Raw genomic sequence first — 25,322 nt, 5'->3', positions numbered from 1 at the left:
AGTAAAGCCAATTTATCACAGATTAAAGTAAGCTCAGGTTTACTTTTGTACTCTGGTTTAACGACTTTATTTTTCCTATGTGTAATATCAGTCTATCTTCTGGAGATGGCAGCATTTCTTACAGCTGCCAAACAATTAATTCCAGTCCCTGATCTCACCATTTACCTTTTAGTCTGATTTTTGTGCACTGTCAGCATTTTTGACTGCATGTCACCTCTCAGAAATTTATAGACATTGATCAGATCCCCTCTCAGTCTTTTCTTACCAAGACTAAACAGTCCCAGGTCTCTCAGTCTTTGTAGGGGAGATGCTCAAGTCCCCTAGTCATCCTCATGGCTCTCCATTGGAATCTCTCCAGCAGATCCCTGTCTTGAACTGGGGAGCCAAACTGGACACAGTATTCCATGTGTGGTCTCACCAGTGCAGACCACAGGGGAAGAAGAACCTCCCTGGACCTGCTGGACACACTTTTCTTGATGCACCCCAGACTTTTAGAAATCTCAGGCAAAGCTGAATGCATTTTGGGCTGATTTTCCTTGGAGCTGGACAACAGAAGGGCAATGAGAAGATGTATATTGAGTGTGTCAATCATCTATCACTTAAAAAATGCTTGTGAGCTAGCCCCTTCTTTTTCTTGCCAATACACTCCACCTGTTCACACCACATGGGCTGACACCACCCAGAAATGTCTTTTAAAGACTTCACATTTTTGATAATTACAGCTGCTCACACATTCTCTGGCAGAACCTTGTTGAAATCCCAAACCTCTGTTGAATTGCTGTTATTTCTACTGAACCAAGTGGAAATTCTGGCCAGGACTGAATGAATCTTGGCCAGAATGAAACTTGCCTTCTGGTTGCAGGAGGCAAAAATCCTCGAAGATTCCCTGGAATTCCCAGCTCTTCCCCAACTTTCCCATCAGCTGGTTCAAATTTGGCTGACTAGCCCTGAATCAGAGGTTTCCAAGCTGAAATATTCTCCCAGAAGTAACAGGAGAATGGAGCCATAGAAAGCTGGTAGCTTCAATAGCATGTCTCTTGATGTTTGAACACCAAGGCATGGAAAGGTTTGTACAAGGGAAAATCACTTCATTGCCCTATACTCTCTTCTTCAGCTTTCCTTCCTGATCAACAGCAAAACCAGGATGCTGGCTAGAAAGACATCTGGTCTGACATCACAGGACTTCTCATTTTATGACCACCATACCACGTTTGTGCTTGTTTTCAGTCTGTTCAGCACAAAAGGACCTGGAAATAGTGGTTGACAATCAGCTGAAGTGCTCAAGTGGCCAGGAAGGCCAACAGCATCCTGGCCTGGATCAGGAATAGTGTGGCCAGCAGGAGCAGAGAAAGTGATTGTTCCCCTGTACTTAACACTGGTGAGGCCACACCTTAAATACTGTGTTTGTTTTTGGTACCTTACTACAAGAAGGATGTTGGGGTGCTGGAGCATATCCAAAGAAGGGCAATGAATGGTGAAAGGTCTAGAACAGAAGTCTATAAGGAGCAGCTAAGGGGAGTTGTTTAGGGGAGTAGGAGGCTCAGGGGAGAACTCATTGCTTTCTACAACTACCAGAAGGGAGGTAGTAGTGAGATGAGTGTTGGTTTCTTCTCTCAAATAGCCAGCAATAGGACAAGAGGAAATGACCCTATATGTGCCATTGGAGGCTTAGGTGCAAAATTAGGATAAATTTCTTCACTGAAAGGTTTATCAAGCCCTGGAACAGGCTGCCCAGGGAAGTGGTGGAGTGCCTATCCCTGAGGGTATTTAAAAGACATTTAGATGTGGCCCTGAAGAACATGGTTTAGTGGAAACTTAGTAGTGCTGGGTTAATAGTTGGACTTGATAATCTTAAAGGTCTCTTCCAAACTAAACAATTCTATGAATACTTTGTTGTGCTTCAGTGGTTCAGTCAAGGCTCGCAGCCTCACCACTCTGCATGATGACTTCTCCTGCAATGCATCAGCATCCTGCAGCTGTGTTGTGGTCAGAAAAGACCCTGCAATGCCTGGGAGGGGCATGTGAGCCTGCTCCAAGGCTGCTCAGAGGGTCAGTGGCACAGCCAGGCAGTGGAGATGAATATCAAAAGGGTGTGAAACACACATGTACCAGCCTACACGCTCTGCTTCAGATCAGGTAACACAGCCCTGACCATTTAACAGTACAACAAAGATAAAAGAAAAATAAAAGTACACTTAGAAAATTTTGCAGGAATTGCAGTTTCCCCATTTTAATGAAGTATCTCCTGAAAATACTCATGGAAAACACTTCAGAGCCCCAGTATTTTTGAGTTAGGATCACACTTTTTAAGATACTTTTCTCCTTCCTTTTGATGGAAGAGATTTTAAAGTCAGTATTAAACAGATTAAAACAATGGAGCACGTGAAAATGGCTCATCACCAGGATTTTGAAAAGATGCAATATATTACTAAAGCAGAAAAGAAATGTATCTGCAGCATTTGGTTTTAAATTGCAATAAAGGTTACTTCTCCTTTTGGGTTGATCGAGTCTTCTGGGTTGCTATTTTGTGCTCCAAGACAAAATGCCTCAAGACTTAATTTGCATTTAGGTAAAGGGTGTGAATAAATACTCGGTCAAAGAGGTTAAAAAAAAAAAGCCCAAAACACCAGAAACCAAAGTGACTTGCAATAAAGGAAAGCCTGTGTTTATCACAGATCAGTGAAATGCAAAAAGAATAAAACATAAGCACTGGGACGCTAGTCATTGTTTTGGCATGACTAATTTGGGAATTTCACAGAACTATAAACATGTTTTTCCTCCTCTTTACCACAACAGTGTCCCTTTAAACCTAATACAACAAAACAGCTCTCTGAGTGTGTGGTTAAAATTCACACCATGTAATTATGTCAGTTGAATATCTGGATGCAAAGACTGCTGCAGTAAAATGAAACTGATGCTCAAAACCAGATTGGTGAAAAATAATCCATGTGCTTGAATTTATTCTTATGTAGCAAAACATGACAAATACTCTGGGTCTTTGAAAGCACCAATCATTTAATGAAAATGAGCATTAGGTGCCTGGTGCCTACAAAAAGCTCTGTGAAGGGCTGTCAAGTTTCCTGTGTTTCAGCATTCACTCATTACCTGGGTTGAGGCCAGGAAGAAACTCATCTCAGAGAGCTGTCAAAAGATTATGACTTTTTTTCCCTACGGAGACATGGGGACTACTGAGGTTCTTGTTTCAGAGTAGGAATATTCCTGGTTTTACTGTCCTTTGCAGAGGCACCCAGTACCTGAAGCAGCTCAGAACCCTTGAAAGTCAAAACCTTAGAGATTCAGAATTGCACTGACACATGCAGGTCTGTTTGAAACTACTTATCTATGCAGGGAAATCTTTTAAAAAAAAACCCAAACACACCAAAATTTAAAATTTTCAGCTGAAAATGCAAACTTTCAGTGTTAAAGTCCACAGAGGGACTACACAGCAGTATCCTGGCTTCTATAATGATTTCTACAAAAGATATTATGACTGAACCATGATGTCCTTTGAGCCATGGCTTGTCACAGCTCCCCTGCTCTGAACGACTTTCATGTGTTGAATGATTGTTGCCTGGCTTGTGGAGGTCAGAGGAGCAAAACAAGCTAGAAATCAATCACAGCCCAGAGCAGCTTGGGCTTGGGGAGCCACATTCCAGCTTCTCGATCTGTGAACTTGAGGGCAAAATGGAGATATCAAATAACTTTAAAGTGGCAATGTTGACTTAGGATGGGATGGATGGAGAGTCATTCTATATATGTCAAAAAAGGCAATACTGTGAGGCTGCCTGTAAAACAGTATATGAAAAGATTACTTTGTTTTTTGAGCTTGGAATCCAAGAGGGATTTTTTGAAGTACTCATTGCTTTTCCATCCTGCAGGTCTTCCTTGTCTCAGTCACAACTGGAAGCACAATACCCTTCTGAAATGTTCAGCAAATCCCATCTGGTTCCTGGTGTGACTCCATTTAGCCTCTCATTTTTTTTTGCTGTGGTCTCCTGATGGAAGTGGATGATTGAATGCATTCACTGTCTGAAAACAGAGCTGCAGGCTGTCACTTCTGTATCTATCCCAAACCTGACCTCCAGCTTCCAGACCAGGGCTGCACCACAGAAAATAGAGTTCTGCTGCTGCATGTAAGTAATCCACTGGCATCAGCCAGCATCCCCTGGGCCATCTGGAGTTGCAGGCAGCTCTACCTGGTGTAGAAGCTCCCTTGTAGAGCTGTGACTGTTGTGAATATTACATCTTTTTAATTAAGTCTTGATTTTGTTTGCTTTTGAGGATGGGTCATTTATCCTTTGAAAGCTAGCCCACTCAAAAAGGGAATTATTTCTTTTCCTCTCCAGGCAAGGAACATTCCCAGAACATTTTGTCCTCACTGACAGTCCTGAAGGGGTTAAACATTGAATATCTGGGCTCAGTGTCACATCGCCTACAGCAGTTCCCAGACGCTCCCTGTTATGAATTAAATCTGTCTTTAAACAGGTGCTGCATCCCTCTAGGATATACCACAGAGGTTATATTTGTTTCTCCTGACCCTGCAGAAGTAGCAAGCCTCTTGCTGAGATGGTCGTAACCTCACACTGATCAGTGTTTTGTGTCACTAAAACCTAGGACTAAGTAGGGACAGAAGCATCCTGACAAATCCCTGAAAAAGCAGCCTCCAGAGAATGAGGCTGTTCTGAATCTGAGCTTAGGGATATTGAGCATCTCTCAGTTGTGGTTTGAATAGGTTGTAAAAACAAGACAATCTCTAATTTTCTTTCATATTTTTTTTTCTATGCTTTGTTCTTTTTTTATATGCTTTAGTTCTTAGATGGTTGGTTGTGGCTGTAGAAAAGGCTCTGGAAAACTAATCAGTGGGTGGTTTGGTGCCATGTAGGGCTATGAAGATATATATATTATTTAAATGTCACTTCAATTTTGGTTTGGAGTCTTAAATGGGATTTCAGGTGGAAATGCTTTGTGATACCCCTCTAAAGAGTAGCCTTCACCACCAGTGGTCCTACATAAATTAGGACAAATCTGATGCAACTTAACAGTAACTGGGAGCAAAGAAGAGTCCCAAAGTGTGAATGACAGCAGGTTTATTCTCCATAACTAGAGTTTCCTGAGTTAGCTCTAATCCAGGTTAGTCACTGCAGCATACTGTTGCAGGATCCAAGATGTCCACATAACACCAGTGTGGGCATGTCTGCATCCTGGCTGTTGGTGTGGCTTTTGCATATCCTTGGCCTAGGGTACCAGGATGCAGATTTTAATAGCAGATCTGCATCGTCACCTCAATTAGCCTTGGATGCCACAGGCCTTAAAAGCACTTGCCCAGGTTAGTGTGGAGAAAGTAGATGGAATTTCTGGAGCCACTTCCAAATGGTTAACCTGATGATTCCTTCGTTTATCACCACCTCATGTCCAAGCTATTCCTTAACATCCAGTAGACTGAAGCACTTCACCAAGTATCTGTATTTCTGCAAAGCAGCCACAGCCCATGGAGGAAGGCAATAGATTCTTGTCTTACCTTGGTCTGGAACGTACAGAAGACATGAGTTAAGAATGGGTGCTCCCAGGCTAAGGAGAGGACTCGCTTCTCCACCATTGTACATTCAACATCATCATCCATCAGCACCACATCCTTCTTCAGTGCTTTCACAGCAAAATACTGGTCAGTACTCTTCAGCTCAGCAAGGAACACCTAAGGTGGAAACAGCTGTTCAGAAAAAGTGATGATTTTCTCTGAGCTGGCAGCACAGCCATGGGAGGATGGGAGATGAGCTCTAAGGAATTCACTAGAGCAGACCTTAAAAAAAGCTGATGTTTAAGGCCCAGTTTTATTGTAAAGACGTTGTAGGCTTTGTTTGTTCCTCACACCCAGAGGAGTTTGTTGAAGCTTTTATGAAGGATTAGGGGGTTTTGGCAACTACAAGAGCAGAGGCAACATGCCAGTATGGACATGTCAGAGCGCCAAGCACTTCTCATACCAGAAACCATCTTTATGCAAATACTCATGAGATACATTTTCTGTTTTCTGACTTCAACTAACAAAACATAGAATATTGGTTTGTCAACGTGTGAAATGCAAATGCCCTGCACCAGATCCTCAGCAGCAGTTAAACTGATCTATAGCAGAAGTGACTTTCTTCCCTTCCTCTCAGTTAGTAGGAGGCCTGAGAAAACAGGCTGAGTCCTCCATGCCTCTACAGAATTACTCTGAGATTAGCAAACACATCCCAGAGCAGTTAGAATCATAGAAGAATTAAGGGTGGAAAAGACCTCTAGGATCTAGTCCAATTACCAATCCAATACCACTACGCCCACTAAACCATGTCCTGAAGTGCCATGTCTACCTGTTTGTTGATGCTGACTCCTCCAGTCCCTGGGCAGCCTGTTCAATGCTTGATTGATCTTTTAGTAAATACATTTTTCCTAATATCCAATCTAAACCTCCCCTGGCACAACTCGAGGCAATTTCCACTTGTGCTATCACTAGTTACTTGGGAGAAGAGACAAACCTCCACCTCACTACAACCTCCTTTCAGGTAGTTGTAGAAAGCAATAAGGTCTCCCCTCAGCCTCCTCTTCTTCCAGTTCCCTCAGCTGCTCCTCATGGCCAGGGAAAATGGGACACAAAGCAGTAGAGGAGGGTTTTCTAGAGACCATGGAGGAAAAAAGTCTCTACAGGAAGACAGTGCCAGTGCTGATCTTTATGCTAACAGCCTGTCAACACTTTCCCATAGACTAAATAAATACTTAAGACTCATCAAAGAGGTCTTTGAAGTCCTCTAACAGATATTATTTGCTGAGTAAGCTCAGACATGTTTCAGCCCTGACAATAGTTTTATCTATCCTCTTGGCTACTGCTGCATTTCACTTTGCACTATTGGACAGAGAGCAGAGCCCAGAGCCTCCCTCTGTCTCTGCACTGAGTGACCAGAAATACCAACAGTGCTGATGCTGCAGGCACCCTATTTACCCCTGTTTTTGTGCAGGACACTGTTCTCCTGGGGAAGCTGGAGAACACAATTTGGATTCATGCTGTGACTTCCTAGGTCCAGATAGGCAATGCTAGATCTCTTGCAGAGGGGGTTCCTCACAAGTCTGGCCTGGCCTCAACCTGCTCCACAAAGAGCAGCAAAGAGCCCTCAGGCACTGAGATCTGCACATTCTGTCCCCTCTATGGGGAAGTGAGTCTTGCTCCAAGCAAATAAGGCCATCAGGAACAACACCTACACAGGAAACTTGTGGGTGAGGTTTGTTGCAGAAGGGCATGAAATAGCCCATGCTCTCCACACCCACATCTGTAGAGAGATGCAAATGCTTGCAGGGTTGGAGAGTCTGTTAACACAAGGTGCTGAAGCAAGAATGTGCTTCAGTGGAGGTATTCAAGGCTTCACACTACTCTGAGCAACTTCATCTATTATAGAATCATAGAACTGTTTCAGTTGGAAAAGACTGCTAAGATCATTGAGTCCAGCTGTAGATCTAACATCATCATGGCCATTATCCACATCCCAAAATACCACATCTACACCTTTTTTTTTTAATGCCTCCAGATATGGTGACTCCACCTCCTGTTGTGATCAACATGTTGGATTAGGTAACCTCCAGAGGCTCATCCCTCCCAGCATAAATGTTTCTATGACATTTGTGCACTTGAGTCCACATTAGGCTGGGCTATGGATTTGGGGGTATTCTGGCTTAGCTCTAATGCTGATGTCTCAGCTCTGCTTCCTGTGCAAACTGTAGATGTTCCAAGTATTTTCAAGTATGGAAAGCAAATACAGCAAATATTTCACCAGTTTAAGAACTGGCTGTAGCAATTGCTCCAGCTCACTTAGCAAGCAAAAAGCAGCCTTTCTTTAAAGCACAGTGTTCCACCTTGTAAAGACAAGGGATCTGAACAATGTGATGCATAATGATACTCATTCTCCCTGTTGGCTGTGAAAATACAATGGTGAGTTCCTCTGAAATTGCTTCATACAGCTCTGTTCTGGCACTGAATAGCACAAGTGCCCTTCCAGGGGACATCTGCAAGAAGGAGGAACAAGCTACAATTCATCAAGATTAATGAATCCCCTGAAAACAGGTGCTTCTTGTTTCAACAAAAATTCTTGGCTGGTGCTAAATTTCCTTTACGCTCCAGCAGAGATTGGAGCTGGGAAAGAGCAGTTAGCGTTCCCAGCTGTGGACCTGCTGCTCTGCAAAGGGGACATGATCCATGCTCCACTTTGCAGAAAATGCTTCTATCTCCCTTTGAGCTTGCTCAGCTAAGTCTGCTGAAGTAGCTGCATGAAGGTAGAGAGCACAAAGGTCTTTCACACCAGCTCTGTGTGGATGCCCAGGACACATCAACCTGCATGGAGAGGAAGTTGCAGCCCCACTTGGCTGCTTTCCTCAAATGCCATGGGCACCCATGAGACAGAAAACTAAGAGGGCAGAGTGAAGGGCAAGGAAGCTCTTTGTCTTAGGCAAGGAGAAGATGGAGTTCAAGACTCAACCATGTCAGAGTAAGGATTCTTTGAAGGCTTGGAAATGTTTCTTCCTAAGAGGCCTTCAAGTCACAAGCTGTTTAGTGCCATAACAAGCAACATGCAGACCTGTGTGGTGGCATCTAGTTCCCTGGTGCTTACCTTGCCAAAACTGCCCTTCCCCAGCATCTTGTGCAGGACAAAATCTTCAATGGTTAGTTTTAGCTGCACTTGGTGCTCTTCCTGCTCCTGGGGCTGTTCTCCAAAGTCTGACTCTATTAGAGATTCCCCCTTCACTGTACCCTCCACTGGAGTCTCCCAGGAGATGCCCTGTGGCTCTGCAACACACATCAAAGCATTCGAATAAACCTCTGGAAACAAGAAGAAAATCCCCAGAACACTTACAGGTGGAAATGTGATGGCCACATTAATGAAGTTGCATTAATGAATGCTACCACCTTGCTTTCTCTCCAGAGGAAATTTTACTCCTGTGTAACTCCATCTTCTTCAATGGCATTACTTCCACTTTACAAACTTTTTATTTTTCTGTTTTATGGCAGTAAAACATGACCAAATTCAAAATTTCTGGCTGCCTGCATTCTATGTTCCTTTTGCTGGTTGCAATTCTGATGCAGTCAGATTTTTGCAGCCCTTTTCAAGATCCTTGCCAAAGCTAGCATGTGAAAAGATGGGAGATAGCACTTTGATATTGAGTCTCTGCTCCAGATATGAATCTCTGATTAAGTACTTTAGCTGTCCTACAGTAGAACAACTCTGACTTCAACACTACATTCAGTTGGATGTATGTGAACTCATCAAGAGATTCTGTCTCTTACTGGATTTATCCCAGTACTCAAGTGCATGTTCGCTGTACTGTCCCAAAATGATGAAGAATAAAAATACTACTCATCAACTAAAGAGATCCACAACTAAACCAGATTTGAAACCATTTGGGGCTTCACTGATTCACATCAGCATAGCCAGTTCTACTTGTACAAAAGAAAGAAGCACAGATGGGGACATCATGTATTTCCCCTTGGAGGCCAAAGGACACTATCCACTTAGCTCGGATGGTGCCAAAACCAGATGGTACTCAGTAACCCAGTGCTGCATTGCATCAAACCCAGAGCAGTGGTACAATGTGGCTGCTATCTAAACAGTGTCTTCTGACATCTTGTTTTATGTCCAGTTTCCAGGGCAGTATTAACTTTCATTGAGAAAATAAATGATGGTGGGGCCTGGGCTCTCTGCTTGATTTTGCTTAGAGTTGGAGTTGAGGATGCACTGTCCCAGTCCTTACTTGGTTTAAGTATTGATTCACTTAACACTCTTCCTTTTTTCCCCTCTCCTTTATGGTATATGCAGTTTAAGATCACGGGAGGCACAAGAGCATTGTGTCAGTGCCATCATAAGTCTGCTGCTGCACTTCAGATCTTGGAGGGGTACCATGAGCCATGCAGCTGGAAGGGTCCTGAAATGGTCTTTTATGTGGGACAGATGGGTTAAATGAAAGATGGTGACATTTTTGCTCCTAATATCCAGAACTTTTTGGCCCGAGCACAAAGGATCTCCCCAGCTGACTGTGATTTTTATTTCTGGCTACTGAGCCCCCAGTAGCTTTGTTGAAGTTCTGTTAATCAGTGCTCCTCTCCAGTCTCTCATTCACCCTCTAAATGTCTGCTTTTATATCATGGAGGGCTGTGACACCTGTATCAGCTCCTGGATAAATGAAGTGGAGACCTGTCAGTGGTTTTTGAAGGTACTGGATGTTGACCCCCCACTCAAAAATATGAAATCAGAAAAAGAATTTGCCATGGTGATCAAAAGGACTCCAAATTTCCTGTTTAGAGCTTGGTTTATCCTTAAAGTTCTCTGATTTTACAGTCCATGAGTCCCAATAAGGGAATAAACACACTCTTGCCAATGGAGGTATGAGCTGAACTCATGCACTGGGTCAGACAGAGAATTTAGGAGTTAGCCAAATGAGTGGTGTCTGATGTCTCATGTCACCAGAAGTTGGGATGAAAGGGACATGCAGGTTTATAGGAAGGGAAGGGTCCAGGCTGAGATTTAGGGTTTATGATGTGCCCAAAAGATGTGACTGGGAAGAGCTGTTGATATCCTGGGATGAGAAAAGGTATGTCTTGCTTTAGGCTGGAGAGATGCATGAAAGATTCAGTGGTTGATAAATTCCCCATCCTTGTCACCCTCGCCTAGCCATGCACACCTCCAAAATGAACAAAGCCTGCTGTGCAATATCACTAGGGGAAACTACCTTTTCTTCCTGTTGTAGGTGCTGGCAATGCCTGAAGTGGAGTTACCTCCTTCACAGGAACAGGGAAGCCAATTTCTAGAGGTCCATCCCTGGAGATCTGTTCAGTGTCACGCTGAGAGCGAGCCTGAATTACAGAAAACAGCAAATGACTTTGCAGCCAGGTGTCATGTTCTGGGCTTATGGACACTGTAGCTTCTTCAGTGTGACTGCCACAGAAGCCAAGATCTAGAAGATGCCTTTGCTTAGGAGAAAAGCATCTCCACATCTAATACTTAGGGGTTTGGTAACCTAGAGGAAACCACAGCCTTCTGTGAGATGAGTGTGGCTGTTAATAAGTCTCTGCATTTCTAATATAGGCATCCCCTCTTTTACACAAGAGTCTGAGGCCTTGGCTTACCACACAAAGGCCTTTTTAATGAGCAACTTCTCCAATAGTCTGATTGAACAGACTCTGGAAAAATACTAGATGCTGAAATACACTGCAGCCTCATCTCTGTAGAGTGTCTGGATTTAGAGTAGAATAGAATAGAATAGAATAGAATAGAATAGAATAGAATAGAATAGAATAGAATAGAATAGAATAGAATAGAATAGAATAGAATAGAATAGAATAGAATGGAAGAGACCTACAAGATCATCATGTCCAACCTATCAACCAATCCAACCCACCTAATCAACTAAACCATGGCACCAAGCATCCCATCAAGTCTCCTCCTGAACACCTCCAATGATGGTGACTCCATCACCTCCCTGGGCAGCCCATTCCAATGGGCAATCACTCTCTCTGTATAGAACTTCTTCCTAACATCCAGCCTAGGACATCCATCCTGAAGAACATGCATCAGGGTGTTGCAGAAGGTAAGAGTTTGTCTGGATTCACACAAAAGCATGAAAGATAAATCGTTTGAGGGCTACTAACAGTAAAACTCCACCTAGAGCTTAAGAAGTTCCCAAAGCCTAAATTTGTGGAGATCAGAAGAGTATTTTGGGGGAAGTATTTGGTGCTGGCCCTCTTCACCTCTCAATGGTGACGACAAGTATACAGTGCAAGTAGCTTTAGAGAGAACAAATTAAAAAGAGCAGAAAAGAGTCCTCTTTGGAGGTTTGGCAGCACTAATCTATCACATAAAGGTGAGAAACATGCAGAACTAAACCTATTAGATAGCTCCTCATGAAAGGAAAAACACCTGCTGTATGGATAAAGATGTTGCCTTTGGACACTTGAGTAACGTAAATGTGGAGAAATAGGTACCTATGGATTTTATCCCTCTCTGAAGTTGCTCAATAGCTGAAAGGCATCCTAAGAATTCTGATTTTGAATGAGAATCTCAATTTTTTTACAGTATTTGCTTTGTGATTAGCTACTTTTTCTCCTTTTAATTCAGTTTTCTCTGTTCATATGACAGTGGAATCTAAATCCTCTCCTCAAGGTCCACTTCTGTTCATGAGAGTCCATGCTCTGGGGATTTTCATTGCAAACAGATCAGAGCATCACAGGACAAACCACTAAGTCGCAAGCATGAAGCAAGGTAGTGACAGCAAAAGAACCCAAACCAAGTTCCTTCCACTCTGCCTTGGACCATATTACAAAACCTCAGTTGTGAACATAATGTAACTACAATTGTACTGGATCAGAGCTAGATTCTAACTCAGTCATGTCCCATTTGCAGTGGACATTAACAGACACCAGGTAAAGATATAAGAAGTGTAGGCATGCAAAGTCATCTTCTCAGAATATTGTCCCTTCCTCCAGAGGCATGTGACCTTGAGATTTTTCTAGATGCTTTTCTCGATGCTTTTCTGTTAGCAAAATTAATTTTATTACTCTTGAATGGATTTCTCTGCTATGAACACTGGACATTGTAACTTGAATCCATGAAAACTTCTAACCTTCACAAGTGCTGAGATGGACTTAAAACTATGTATTCCATGAAGGATCTATTTCCTAATCTTTAAACTTGCTACACACAGTGCCCCTATCAATGGTTTTACTTCTTGCACTGAAGCAAACATTGAATGAATTCACTCAAGATTTAATGTATTTACCTGCTGGGTGCTCTCTATCATTGCCAGAGCTTCAGCCATTAGTTTCTGGTTAACTCCACAAAGGTTTGCTACTTTTGTCTGGCACTTGTGATGAACGTTCATGCCACATTCTGAAAGAAAGAAAAAGAGGTGTCAAAGACAACAAAGGATAGCTAGACTGTAAAGGGCTTGGCATCAGCTTGGGCAGGAACATGTGCAGCTGTTGGCCAAGGGCAGAGATCAGCCACATAAACAGCTTGAAGCCTAGGCACATTTTTCTTTTTGATTCTTTACGGAGATGAAGAATTTTTCTATTTTCTGGGTAAGAGGTTGCATTCCCACATCCATCAGCCTTTGTAGCTACAGGCTACCAAAACTCTACAGTCTAGGAACTCAGAGAGAACCTGTAACCATAGAACAGGTTTTCCCCATTGGCATAAGATTATGAAGATGGTGAAGTATCTTGTCTGACAGCAGAAAAAGAGCAGGCAAGTTGATACTAGGTGTGATTTTGGGAGATCAGCAGTGTCATTGAGATGTTCTTTGCCTCCCTGGGAAGTAACTCTTCAGCCTCATGGACCACATATCTTTCTGTGTACTGACAGTTTCCACCCTCCTTGGAGAATGATCCTCCTTTAACAACAGTCCTCTTGACCACTTTTTTACCACCCTACATGCCATCTCAGAGAGGTTTCAGGGAGAAGCATGATAAATGAGATTTGGCTCTTTAGATTGTAATCTTCTAAAGACAATGGCCCACTCCCAGGCTCAGCTTGTGCAACATACACTGGGGACTCACCATCACACTTCAGTCCTTGCCGTGCAAGGCCCCAGAGGAGCGTGCCACAGTGCTCACAGAAAGTTGGGCTCTTGTAGTTGTAGACTTTGAAGCGGTGAGGCATGTCAATCTTGAAGCGCTCCTTGTGGAACTGCAGGAGAAAAGACATTTTTCAGTTCACTCTTGTGTACATGGAAAACCAACAGCACCCAGGCTTGTAGTACAGTAGTTGGGATATCTACTGCCTCTTTATCCTTGCATATGACCACCAAGACGACACTACCTGTAACTATCATTCAGATACACATAAGATCCATGCAGTTCAGTGGGAACTGGGTTCTTTAAGCCCTGGGCTTGATTTATCTGACCAGATAACTCCCTTAATATTCAATGGAAAAATAAAGGTACTTCTAAAATTATCCATCCCATCCTGAAATGGATATCCAGTTTTGTTTGTCATGAATCAAACTTTGGAGTGACTCTTTTAGTTTATAGGGAGTCAGAGGTGATGACAAAGTAGAGACACTCTACCCTAGAGATGTCAGAATACAGGTGAAATGAATCTCATTTCTAAAAGAAGCAAAAGGAAAACAGCAACCAGGATAGGACTGAAAGCAGAGAGAAGCTGTGGGACACAGCTGAGAAAAAAGGAATAGGTCTATCAAGAATTGAAGTTCCACTTTTGACTACCAAAAAAGGAAATTTGTTATAAATTGGCAATAGAAATATAAAATAAAAATTAGTGGAGATGCTAGATCTACAGCTGACTATTTGGTAATCTCAGATAACAGAGTGGGATGTTAAAGTGCTGCTATGAAAACTCAGTGTAACGTTGTGTCTAATATACTGCAGTGAAGAATTTCCTCTGGTAAATCATAGAATGGTAGGGGTTGGAAGGGATCTCTGGAGATCTGGACCTTTGGAGGAGTCCAAACCTGCTGCTAAATTAGGTTCACCTAGAGCAGGTTGCAGAGGATTTAATTCAGACAGCTTTTGAATGCCCTCAGAAAAGGAGACATCTCCAACTCATGTTCATGACTTTCCTTTGAGCTGTACTTCATACATTAGAAAAATGTTGGTCCTGATTCACCTTTTTCAAGGGCTGCATTTGAGTGAATCAGAAGTAGAAGGCAATGAAACCACTGGGAATATAATAAACACAGGGCACAGATCAGATCACACAGCCTTTAGCTCAGTAGCACCTTTTGCTTCCTAAGAAGCCTTAGAGCAATGCAGGAGGGATCTGAAGGACACCCAAGTTTTCCAAAAGCAGCCAAATAATCACACATACCATTGTTTCTCTGCTGTTGATTGCCGACCCTGTACACTTAGCTATTACTTTATCGATGCACTTCTTATGAATGGCAGCATTACATTCTGAAAGAACAAGTGTGTCATGGTGTTACTAAAGTTCCTTAAGACAGGATCAAGTAAGTAATGCTAGTAATAATATATAAAAAAAAAGTTTCTTACGTCTGCATTGATAGCCTTGTTTATTCAGGCCCCTGAAATAAACAGAGAAATGGTTAATTCTGAGTTATCTAAAAACCCTGATAAAGAAAAGGAAACAACATTTATGAAAGAAACAGAATAAACCAGCTTTGATTTTTATCAGTCTTTGCAGAGCTGCTGTAATGTAAATATCTTCATTAAATCCAACTGTGGAGCGATTCTCTGTGGTTTTCACAGCATTTTCAGCACAGATTCGCATCCTGAATTTTGCACTATTCAAATAGGAAACTGGGCTCATGAGACATCTTTGTGTGTGGTTGGTGAAAAACAAAAAAGGAAATTATGAAAAATGAACTAAAAGTGAAGGGAATTGTCACAGCTGGAATTCCAATTGTGAACCACTTGCTTGCAGTGATGCAATAACTCCACAAGCAAGATGTCAATGGTCCTGTCCTGCTGCCTTGACTGACAGCAGAAGAAGAGGTATTCATCAGAAAATCATAGAATCATATAGGTTGGAAAAGATGTTTAAGAACATCAAGTCCAACCGTAGACCTAAAAGTGCCAAGACCACCATTAAATCATGTCTCTAAGAACCATGTGCCTAATGTTAAAAGGGGAAAATGAATTAGAGCTATTTTAATTTACCATACAAACTCATGACAGACAGAGCAGAAGGTAGGTTGTGGAAAGAAGGTAGCTGTGAACTCGTGACACTTGACATTGTGGATTTTGGCCTGCTTGATGGCTCCCCTGCGCTGGTGCAAGGAGAAATAGCCTTCAGTCTCACAGTCAGGCAGGTCCTTTGCATCTGGGGGGAAGGAAAACAGAAGACTTATTAAGGAATTCTGTTCTGATCAAATGCCTCGAGAATCATAAAATAGAATCACAGAATCATTAAGGTTGGAAAAAATCTCTAAGATCATCAAGTCCATCCATAAACCCATCACCAGATGCAGCTGCCAAAATACTAAATGACTCTAGATAATGATTCACTCATGGGAATGAATATTATGAAATAGTGATTTCTGAAACCCACACAAGGCTTATTTGGATGCTTTTTTAATCTACCATTCCTACAAGGACACTAAAATGACTTTAAACTTGGGGGACTCTACACTCCCTTGAATATTTATAATGCTGCTTCTAAAATGTAGGCAAGAAATTTCCCTAGGCAAGATAGTCTGTAGCTAAATATAAAATTCTAACTTTGTATAGCACTGAAGAACCATGCCCTAATAAATACTATATTACATATAAACTAACAATTACCTACACATTCACACAAATACACATGTATACATTTACCTCTGTGGGTATTTAACTGAATCTTTTACCTGGGCACATACATGTGGGTAAGCACCCTAAAATATTCTTTTTCTTGCTCTTCTCTATGCCAACAACTGTTTTGCTGTTTTCTGTGTTCATGCCATCATTCACAGTTCACATTTAAGCTTTTTTGGAACCAATTCCGTACCACACCTGCACGTACACATGGCCACTTAGGTATGTGCTTGTGTCTACAAAACTAGATATACACACCATATTTCCCTCTCACTCTGCTTCGTTTTACTCATGCTTTACACAGCAAGTTACATAGGTCTTCTGTGGAAACTGTCTCCCCGTGTGATCTGATGATGACCTTGATATTTGTAATAGACACAACTTGCATTCTCTATGCTTTAGCCTCTATGACAAGGTATACAATGAGGCAATAATAGTCTGGTAGGAATGGATGAAGAAAATATCAGTATGGACATGCTATTAGCTGCTTCTAAGACATCCATGCTTCTAGAAATGGAAGGTCATTCTAGATATCTACACCTTACAGCTTCACCCAATATCTGTGAAAGACAGTAAGAAGGTGGCATCAAAGACAGGTGGATAAGACCAAGCATTTGGATTACAAACCCACTTTCTTCAACAAAGCAAAATGCATTCCACATAGGTATTGGATTCTGCAAGTGAGATTTGTTTCCCAGTGATGAAACACAAATGACTGTGTGTCCCTTGTCCAGGGTGACTAAGCTTCTGTCACATCCCTGGAGGCCTAGATGGACCAGGAGATGGAGCTCAGTGAACAACTCAGCTCACTTGCATTTGATCAGATGAATCACTCTCTAAGTTCTTTTTCTGGTTTGGCTAGATGGCTCTTGATCTTGAAGCGCAACTAACATGTATGGGTGTTATCAACCATACGTTGTATCCCAGCCTTTATATCTGCATTAAAATGCTCATCAAGACATATTACATGCAAGCAGCCACTTCCATATCTATCTATTTTGTCTTGCTTAGTGTAATGAGGAAATCTATCATGGTAGTGGTGAAATGGCCAAAAATCTGCCTTGCAAATCACACTCAATCTTCATCCTCACCATATGATAAAAATTACTTTTCTAGTGCATTTATGATAGTTCCTATGAATGGATCAGTAGTAACACAGACATGCCTTTCAGTGAAGACACCCTGTCTGCCCACATAACCAGAAATCACATCTATCAATTAAGAAACAAAATCACTTGCCACTTATTTCCAGGAAGTAGCGTGCATTCATCAGCATTCGCCCCTGAGGTTTCAGTTCTAGCTGGTTGAGATAAGTGAAAAACAAGAAAAAAAGACCAGTGAAACCATTAAACAGTCATTTAAAGAACTAACAATCATTTCAGATGGTTCAAGCTATTTCCTTTTCCCAGTGGGAATTGATGAATGTAAATTAATGCTGATTTTTAGGTACCTCATACTCATGTGGGGCAACAAGGCAGGATAGGAGCAACTACAGAGAAGCTAGACCACCTCTTAACAAACTCATGGAATAGCATGATAGAAGAGAAAAATGTGACTAAACCAAAGAATCTGTAGGCAGCTCAGATACCAGCTCAGATCCAGCAATATCTATAGAGACAACTTCTTGTTCCCAGAGGACCTTGCAAGGGAAAAGTGGGAGTATCTCTAAAAGAATCAACCAACTCCAGTTAGATGCTTGAAAAGGCCTATGAAGACGAGCTAAGTTGTCCAGCCTGGAGAAGGCTCTGTGGAGATTTTACAGCAGTCTTCCAGTACCTAAATGGGTCAGTAGGAGAGATGGGGAGGGACTTTATTACAAGAGTACATAGGGGGATAGGACAAAAGGTAATGGCTTTGAACTGAAAGAAGGTAGATTTGCATTAGATGTAAGGCAGAAATTCTTCCCTGTGAGAGTGCCAAGACACTGAAACAGATTGTCCAGAGAGGATATGGATACCCATTCCCTGGAAGTATTCGAGGCCATGTTTAGATTGGGTTTTGAGCAACCTGGTGTAGTAGAAGATGTCACTGCCACAGGTAGGGGTGTTTGAACTAGATGATTTTTAAGGTCCCTTCCAACCCAAACCATTTTATGATTCTGAAAGATACTAAGATCTTTTAGAAGCTTGGTCCTGCAAGTCTAACTTGCCTAGGAATAAGGAGACATACATTCAAAGACTTCTTCAGCCAGCATGGCTTTGGAACCTAGGGATGGAGTTCTGCTGAGTATCTCAGTTCCTTCCAAGTTATGTGTTAAATGTGTAAATCTCCACTGACATGAGAAATAAACCAAACAAAGAAAAAAATTAAAAAAATCAGTTCTCCCCCTCCCCTCCCCAGTATCATTACACTTTGTTGTCATTCATAGTATAGCTACTTAATACTGCATGTTAAAGATTGTTATCAGTAGCTTTTTTGCTTGGACTATCAGGGAACAAAACTTTACAATTGGCATCCTTATGAAGGCTGTTACTTCAAATTTACTCCACTGTTCCTCCCATGGCTTTAAAAGAGTTTCTCTGACATAACTCCAAAGTCAGGCAGCTATAAATCAGGTACTTGAAAGCAGATTAAATTTTAAAAACTGTTTCCCCAGAGCACATAAAATAATTCACATGTAGCCACTTACATTAGCACTTGTCCCCAGTGGGTTTTCTAAGTGAAGATTGATACATAGGCATGGCTCACCTGGACCAGAATCCTTGCTAACAGAGGGCACGTGTTTCAATATAACAGCAGCAGGTGCTATAAAAGTGCCAGGCTCTTTTTTATTATCATGCATGGAAGTCTTCCCTTTGAGTCATACTCAAGTAGATTCAAAATATAATTTCTTAGATGGCAACCAGTTTATTCTGCTCTCCTGGTTGCAGTCACAGCCTGGCATGGACACAAGGCATTGCCCTACCCCACAGCAGCTGCCATCACATCCTGAAAGAGAAGCTAACAATGCTTACCCATATCTCTGTCTTCCCGTTGCTTTTTTTGCACCTCTCTGCCAGCACCTTGAGTTCCACCGTGGTCTCTGAAACCATTTCAGCACTTTTGTCCTTGACGACGATGTGCATGACCCTGCCATTGTTGATATGGGCATCAAAGGTGCTGTTCCAGGGTGGGTACATGGTGGGCTTCTTCTGCACGTACACTTGGCCATTTTCTGTCAACAAGAAGTGGTCTGGATTAACTGGATCTAATTTTCTCCTGTACTGAGACCACCACTTTATAATCCCTGAGACAGATCTGTGTTACTTATCCACTTCAATGTCTCTCTTCTGATACAATGTATAATAAACCATGTTCAAGCGTCTTAGGAGCTTACTATGTGAAGTGAAAACTAGGATGGGATTTATCTCACTTTAGGTGTCTACACTGTGTACATCCAGATCTGAGCTGTCTGAACAATGGCTCCACTCAGAGCCAGTGAAGAGAATATAAACCAATGGAGTTTGTGTATGTTCATTTGACCAAATACAGGCACCTACCTTAGAAAAGATAATTTCCACCCTTGACTCCATTAAGTCTGCTAAGCAGATTAAGTACACTACACATTTACTCACATCTAATCTCATCACAGATAACCAGCTACATGTATCATCTGTCCCACAACAATCTAAAATGAAAGGGCTTTGCTGAAAACCTCCCAAAAGCTAGGTGCACTCTGTGATTAAGGTTCAGGTGGAAGGCACATCCACTCAGTTGCAGCATCTTAGCTAACTCAGAGATGTTAATATACGAACTGTCTAGCAGACTTGCAGCCACATCCTCAGTGGTGCAGAGTTTTCAACTCAGCAAACTTTTCCTGCACCTCTTCCTCATGCATTAATTACTCTTCCTTCATAGCAGACACATCTTGAAATGATGATGGATATCAAATGGATATTTCTGAGGCTTAGCATTAGCTTGCAGAGAATTCTCTCTAGTTAGTTTTCTCTGCAAAGAGCCTCAGAAAGCTTTATTTATTTCATACAGCCTACTTCATTTAATTCAGCCTACTTAATTTCATTCAGCCCTGTAAAAGGCTTGGATGCTTACTCGAGGTAAATTCTATTTCATAGTTACCATCTCTAGATTTTCAACTCATCAAGCACTGAAGTTGGAGGAATAAGAGAATAAAAAGCAGTCATGTGAGCAGCAGACCTTTGACTCCTTTCTCCTAAAGACCCTGCTCCTATTTCCAACAATCTCATCCTGTCCTGCATCCCGTTCAGCTGGAAAAGCACATGACATGTGCTAGAGAACATCTTTTTCCAAGATGGGAGGACTAATTCAGGTCTCTTTCCTCCACTCAGCTGTATTTACACAGAGAGAAACTTCTGGATTTCTAAGGCTTGTAGCATACCTCCAGGATGGATTAAAATTGGTAAACAAGCTCCAGAGTTATTGGAGGCAGGACATAAGGAGGGAGAAATAGGAAACACAAGGGCTGTGAGATTGTAGCAAAAGGCTCCCTTCACTACCCCTTACACCGGAGAAATGACTGCCAGAGACACTACATAAACTCTACTCACTAGACAGATTTAGCTTGAGACAGTACCTTCCTGATGATATGCATGCAGGATGCTGCAACCAACACTATTTAGCTGACCCAACACCAGGCTCTCACAAGGTAGTTTTGCACTTGATTCAAAGACATAAACTTGCTTTCAGGTGCAGTATGCTCTGACCATCAGAACTGATCTGCATCTCAAAACAGAGTGGAGATCATTTCTGCAGCATAAGACAATTTCTCAGCTTTTCCTACCCAGTATGACAAGTGGTTATGCAGTTAAAACTTAGGTTCAAATTCAGTTTCCCCAATGTTTAAAGCACCTCAAACTAAGGTGAATTGGTCTCCGTTAGTCAAGTGGGGTTGGCTTTTCACATACGCAGATTTAAGCATCGTATTCTGAGGTCACTGAGAGGAGATCTTGAGTTGCAGTAATCCAGAACTGTTGTTTCCTTATTTTTTTTTTCATGGTAATGGCTCATAACTAACTAGGGTTAATACTTACAAATATCTGAAGAGTGGGTGTGAAGAAGAAGGGGCCAGCCTCTTTTCAGTGGTGCCCTGTGATAGGATGGAGGGCAATGGACATAAACTGGGACACAAGAATTTCTGCCTCAACAGGAGGAAAAAATTCTTCACTGTGAGGGTTACAAAGCACTACAAAAGGCTGCTCAGAGAGGTTGAGGAATCTCCTTCTCTGGAGACTTTCAAAACCTGCCTGGATGGGGGGTGGGGCCTGAGGGGGGCCCACAGAAAGGATGGAGATAGACTGTTTACAAGGGCCTGTAGTGACAGGATGAGGGGCAATGTCTTCAAACTATAGAAGGGCAGATTTAGATTGGATATCAGGAAGAAGTTCTTCACTGTGAGGGTGCTGGAACACGTTGCCCAGGGAGGTGGTTGAGGCTCCTTCCCTGGAGATATTCAAGGTCCTGGGCAGCTTGGTCTAGTTGGGGATGTCCCTGATGACTGTGGGGAGGTCAGACTAGATGTCCTTTGGAGGTTCCTTCCAGCCTGGACCGTTCTATGATGTGTTTCTGTGTGGCCTGGCCTGAGTGATCCTGTTCTGGCAGGGGGCTTGGACTCAGTGATCTCCAGAGGTCCCTTTCAGCCACTATCATTCCATGATTTTATGATTCCCATCAAACTTGCAAATATATTTTCAATGCATTCTTTCAACAAAAGCACACAAACTATAAAAACAAGACATAAAAACGAGGCGTAAAAATGAGACGTAAACTTCCTGGCATCACAAAGAACAGAAATCTCAGTAAAGACCTTTATTTCTTTCCCACATCAGTGAAGCTCCACAGGTGTGAAGCACAGCACTTGCAAAACAAGTGCTGTTGGCATCAGGCTCCAAAAGATATGGCTTAAATAAACAAACCCTGGAATGTGAATGAACTGGCTAATATATGGGACCAGCCAGTCTTCCCCAGCGCATCCCTGCTGACGTCTGTGGAATGCTGCCAAGGATTAATCTAACCCTGAGCTCCTGAAGAATAAAACAGCATCTGTTTTTCCCGGGCAGCAGCTTCCACTGTAGCCAGGAGCATTTCTCCTGGTGGCTTGCTGAGTTCAAACACAGAGCAGGATATTTCAAGAAGCAAATGTCACCAAGACAGGTGGTAAAATGGCACAATGCCAGGTGGCTTGTGGAGGCAGAAGCCATTTTTAAAGGGCAGATTTTTTTATACCTCAGAGGTGCCTCTGAACTTTTTTGTCATCAGTAATAAATTCCCAGAACAGTTTTAACTATGTGGAGATTTGGGGGCTTTTGTTTTTTAAAGATTATGACTCAAATTCCAGAGTCCCTTTTGCAATATAAGCAAATGGGAAAAGGGCTGCCCAAGATCTATCCTGAACTTCTGAAATTCTTTAGGGTGCCTTGCTGTGACACCTCTGTGTCCACAGGTGGTGTACACTACTTTCAGAACCCTGGGGACTCTGTCCCAATGACGTATTCATCATGGCTGGTTGACAAAGGGACAGAGTCAAACTTCTTTCTGCTGGGAACCGAACATATTTATCATCTACCACTGCTCTGTCTGCAAACAAACAAACAAGCCTCCTCGGATTTGCTAATCCCACACGTGGTACACATCTGAGTCATAACACAACACTGCAAAAGCCAGAGAGCAGTCATCTACCAAATCGGTTCCAGCAGAGATCTTGCAGGAATTTGGGACTGGATCTATCCTGGATTCAGCTTTGGATTTAAGCATGTCCTGCCCTGCATTTTGCACTCACTGCTACACATCAGTCATTTGCCCTGAAGAAATCTTAATGGCCATATATCAGAGCACAAGGCTAGCAGGCAGGATTATTTTCATCTCTCACCAGATTTGCAGCTGATCCACTCCTGCTCCTTGGACATGCCACTTTAGCTAAAATTTACATACCACAGCACTAATACAGTTTTTGTTTTGGTTTGCTTTTTTAATCCCATTACCATCAAGTAGCAGGGAGCTAGAGAGCAAATCATGATAAAAAAATATCACAAAGAAAGGATGCAGCAATTTCAAATACAGTCAACTAATGTTTGTTCTGAGACCTTCATTGCTTTTGCTTTCTTTGAACCTGTTTGATCTCAAAAGCTTCTTAGGATGGTCATATTGAGAGTATTTCTGGTATTTGGAGTCAGGCTCATCTCACTGAGCATCAGACATGTACCTCTGAGTGGACTGTCTAAACTGGAGTCACTGGAGAGAACATGATTCATCAGATGCATTATGGATGTCTTCCTCAAGGTGAGATGAATCCCATCATAGAAACCCCTGTTTCTTTCCTTGGGCTGTAATGCAAAGGTAGCTGACTTTATCAGGTATTGATATCCTTGCAGAAGAATGGAATTATAGGGGAGATAGATCCCACTGTGGCCTCATCTTGGTTTAGTTATCTTAAGGTAAGGTTAGTCATCTACATGTTTAAATACCCTCCACCAGCAGAAGACAAATACACCCCAGGAGTGGTTTAACCCAACATAAGACGGAAACCTGAGGTAAATCAGTTTTAGGTGATTCCTGATACTATCATTAAAATTATGAGACGTCCCTTTGGCTGTCCCACCATGCTCTGAGCAATGGCTAGATGAGTGCAAATACACCTCATCAAACAGGAATCTTCTAATAGAAAGATGCATTTTTTCTTATAGTTAAACCTCATTAATGGAGAACAGTTCTCTCAAGAACACTGCTGTCTTTTTATTGCTGTTGGTAGACTTACTGTTGGTTTTATTATTAAATAATAATAATAGCACCAATAATACTGATACTATTAATAATAATATCATAATCTCTCAGGAGCACAAAAATTATATCTCTTAATTTGCACATCTGTGTTTGTTAGATGACAGAAAATACTTCCAGATCTACTCGAGACAAATAAATACAGGTCTGTTCTGACCAAATTAATTTTATTCACTTTTGAACTGACTGAGACTTCAATTTGAGTAATGGCTTTCCAAAGCCTCACTAAAGCAAATACCCAAACCCTGCACAGAGCTAAAAGAGGACATATTTTTAGTGAAAGAGATCTTAGGGCTATCTTGTCATGCAGTATTTCGTTTCCTTTTGAATTTACCAGTCACCACATCTTCCAATATCACTGAAGCCAAGCTGCAGTTCAAAGTGATAAACGCTCACTCTTATAAAGCAAAGAAACAAACAAAGCCCCAAAGTGATCAAACAAAAAACACCAAAGAGGAAAAAAAAAAGAAAAAGAAGAAAGGAGAAAGTAACAAATAAATTATCCTCCCCAGTGAAAGACTGAATTATTTTTAAAATTCTAAAATCTTTCTTCTTGAACTAGTTTAACATTCCCTGGAGACTAAAGTGCAGGGGATTCCCAAGGTATAAAAAGGCATTTCTGAGTTGATTTAATTTTTTCAAGAGTCACAGCAGTCAAAATAAGAATTTATCAAAGACTTAAAATAAGTAACAGCCAATATGATGAAGGTCTTGATTTTCATGGTTCTTTCATCCTCTCACTGCGACTACTTTCATGCACAAGACATATGAGAAATGTTTTCCCTATTAGGACATTGTTCAGTTAGGAGAAGTCTGCAGCAACCCATATATCCAGACACAGAAAACAGGAGGTTTCACTTTCAAACATTTTACATAGTAGAGCAATTAGGAACAGAAATTAAGTCTCTGCAAAGACAGAGTCAATTAACAGCTCTCTGCTTGAGAGCTATTTAAAAAAAAAAAATTATGAAAGTCACTGGACCTGTCAGTTGCTCAAAAAAAATGTGACAAAGAAGATCAGCCCTCCCAGGATATTTCTAGGACATCCAGATTTCATCTGTCTGGAGTCCCACTGACAAACCAGCCAACTGCTCATAGAAAAGTGAAACCAAATATAGCTCAGCTCATCTGCTCCGTCACATGCTAGGACCTGCAATTCAGTTGATAATAACCACAAATTAAAGACATAGACTTGTTTGGCATCATCTTAAAATCAGATGGTCTTGCACATCATGCCAAAACCAAACTTGCAACGTGCTGAGACACAAGAAGCACTCCTCAAATCCTTATAAAGATTTGCCAGTGAGGTTCC

At 41.8% G+C, this 25,322-nt stretch overlaps 1 protein-coding gene across 1 annotated transcript in view; it reads right to left on the bottom strand.

Moving 5' to 3' along the window:
- PRKCQ (protein kinase C theta) overlaps positions 1 to 25,322 on the bottom strand; it is a 68,337-nt gene that overhangs the window by 23,019 nt on the left and 19,996 nt on the right. The window contains exons 4-13 of the mRNA XM_068168852.1: positions 19,234 to 19,433; positions 17,519 to 17,579; positions 15,644 to 15,806; positions 15,017 to 15,048; positions 14,835 to 14,920; positions 13,565 to 13,694; positions 12,787 to 12,896; positions 10,741 to 10,864; positions 8,628 to 8,803; positions 5,519 to 5,692 (exon numbers count right to left, since the gene is read on the bottom strand). Coding sequence (XP_068024953.1) covers positions 5,519 to 5,692; positions 8,628 to 8,803; positions 10,741 to 10,864; positions 12,787 to 12,896; positions 13,565 to 13,694; positions 14,835 to 14,920; positions 15,017 to 15,048; positions 15,644 to 15,806; positions 17,519 to 17,579; positions 19,234 to 19,433 — 1,256 coding nt within the window. The remainder of the gene's footprint in view (positions 1 to 5,518; positions 5,693 to 8,627; positions 8,804 to 10,740; positions 10,865 to 12,786; positions 12,897 to 13,564; positions 13,695 to 14,834; positions 14,921 to 15,016; positions 15,049 to 15,643; positions 15,807 to 17,518; positions 17,580 to 19,233; positions 19,434 to 25,322) is intronic.

The sequence above is a fragment of the Melanerpes formicivorus genome, unplaced genomic scaffold (assembly GCF_026170545.1).
Source record: "Melanerpes formicivorus ecotype bairdi unplaced genomic scaffold, bMelFor1.0.p_v2 SCAF_3, whole genome shotgun sequence".
Classification (NCBI taxonomy): domain Eukaryota; kingdom Metazoa; phylum Chordata; class Aves; order Piciformes; family Picidae; genus Melanerpes; species Melanerpes formicivorus.
This window is presented reverse-complemented; position numbering and strand designations above follow the sequence as displayed.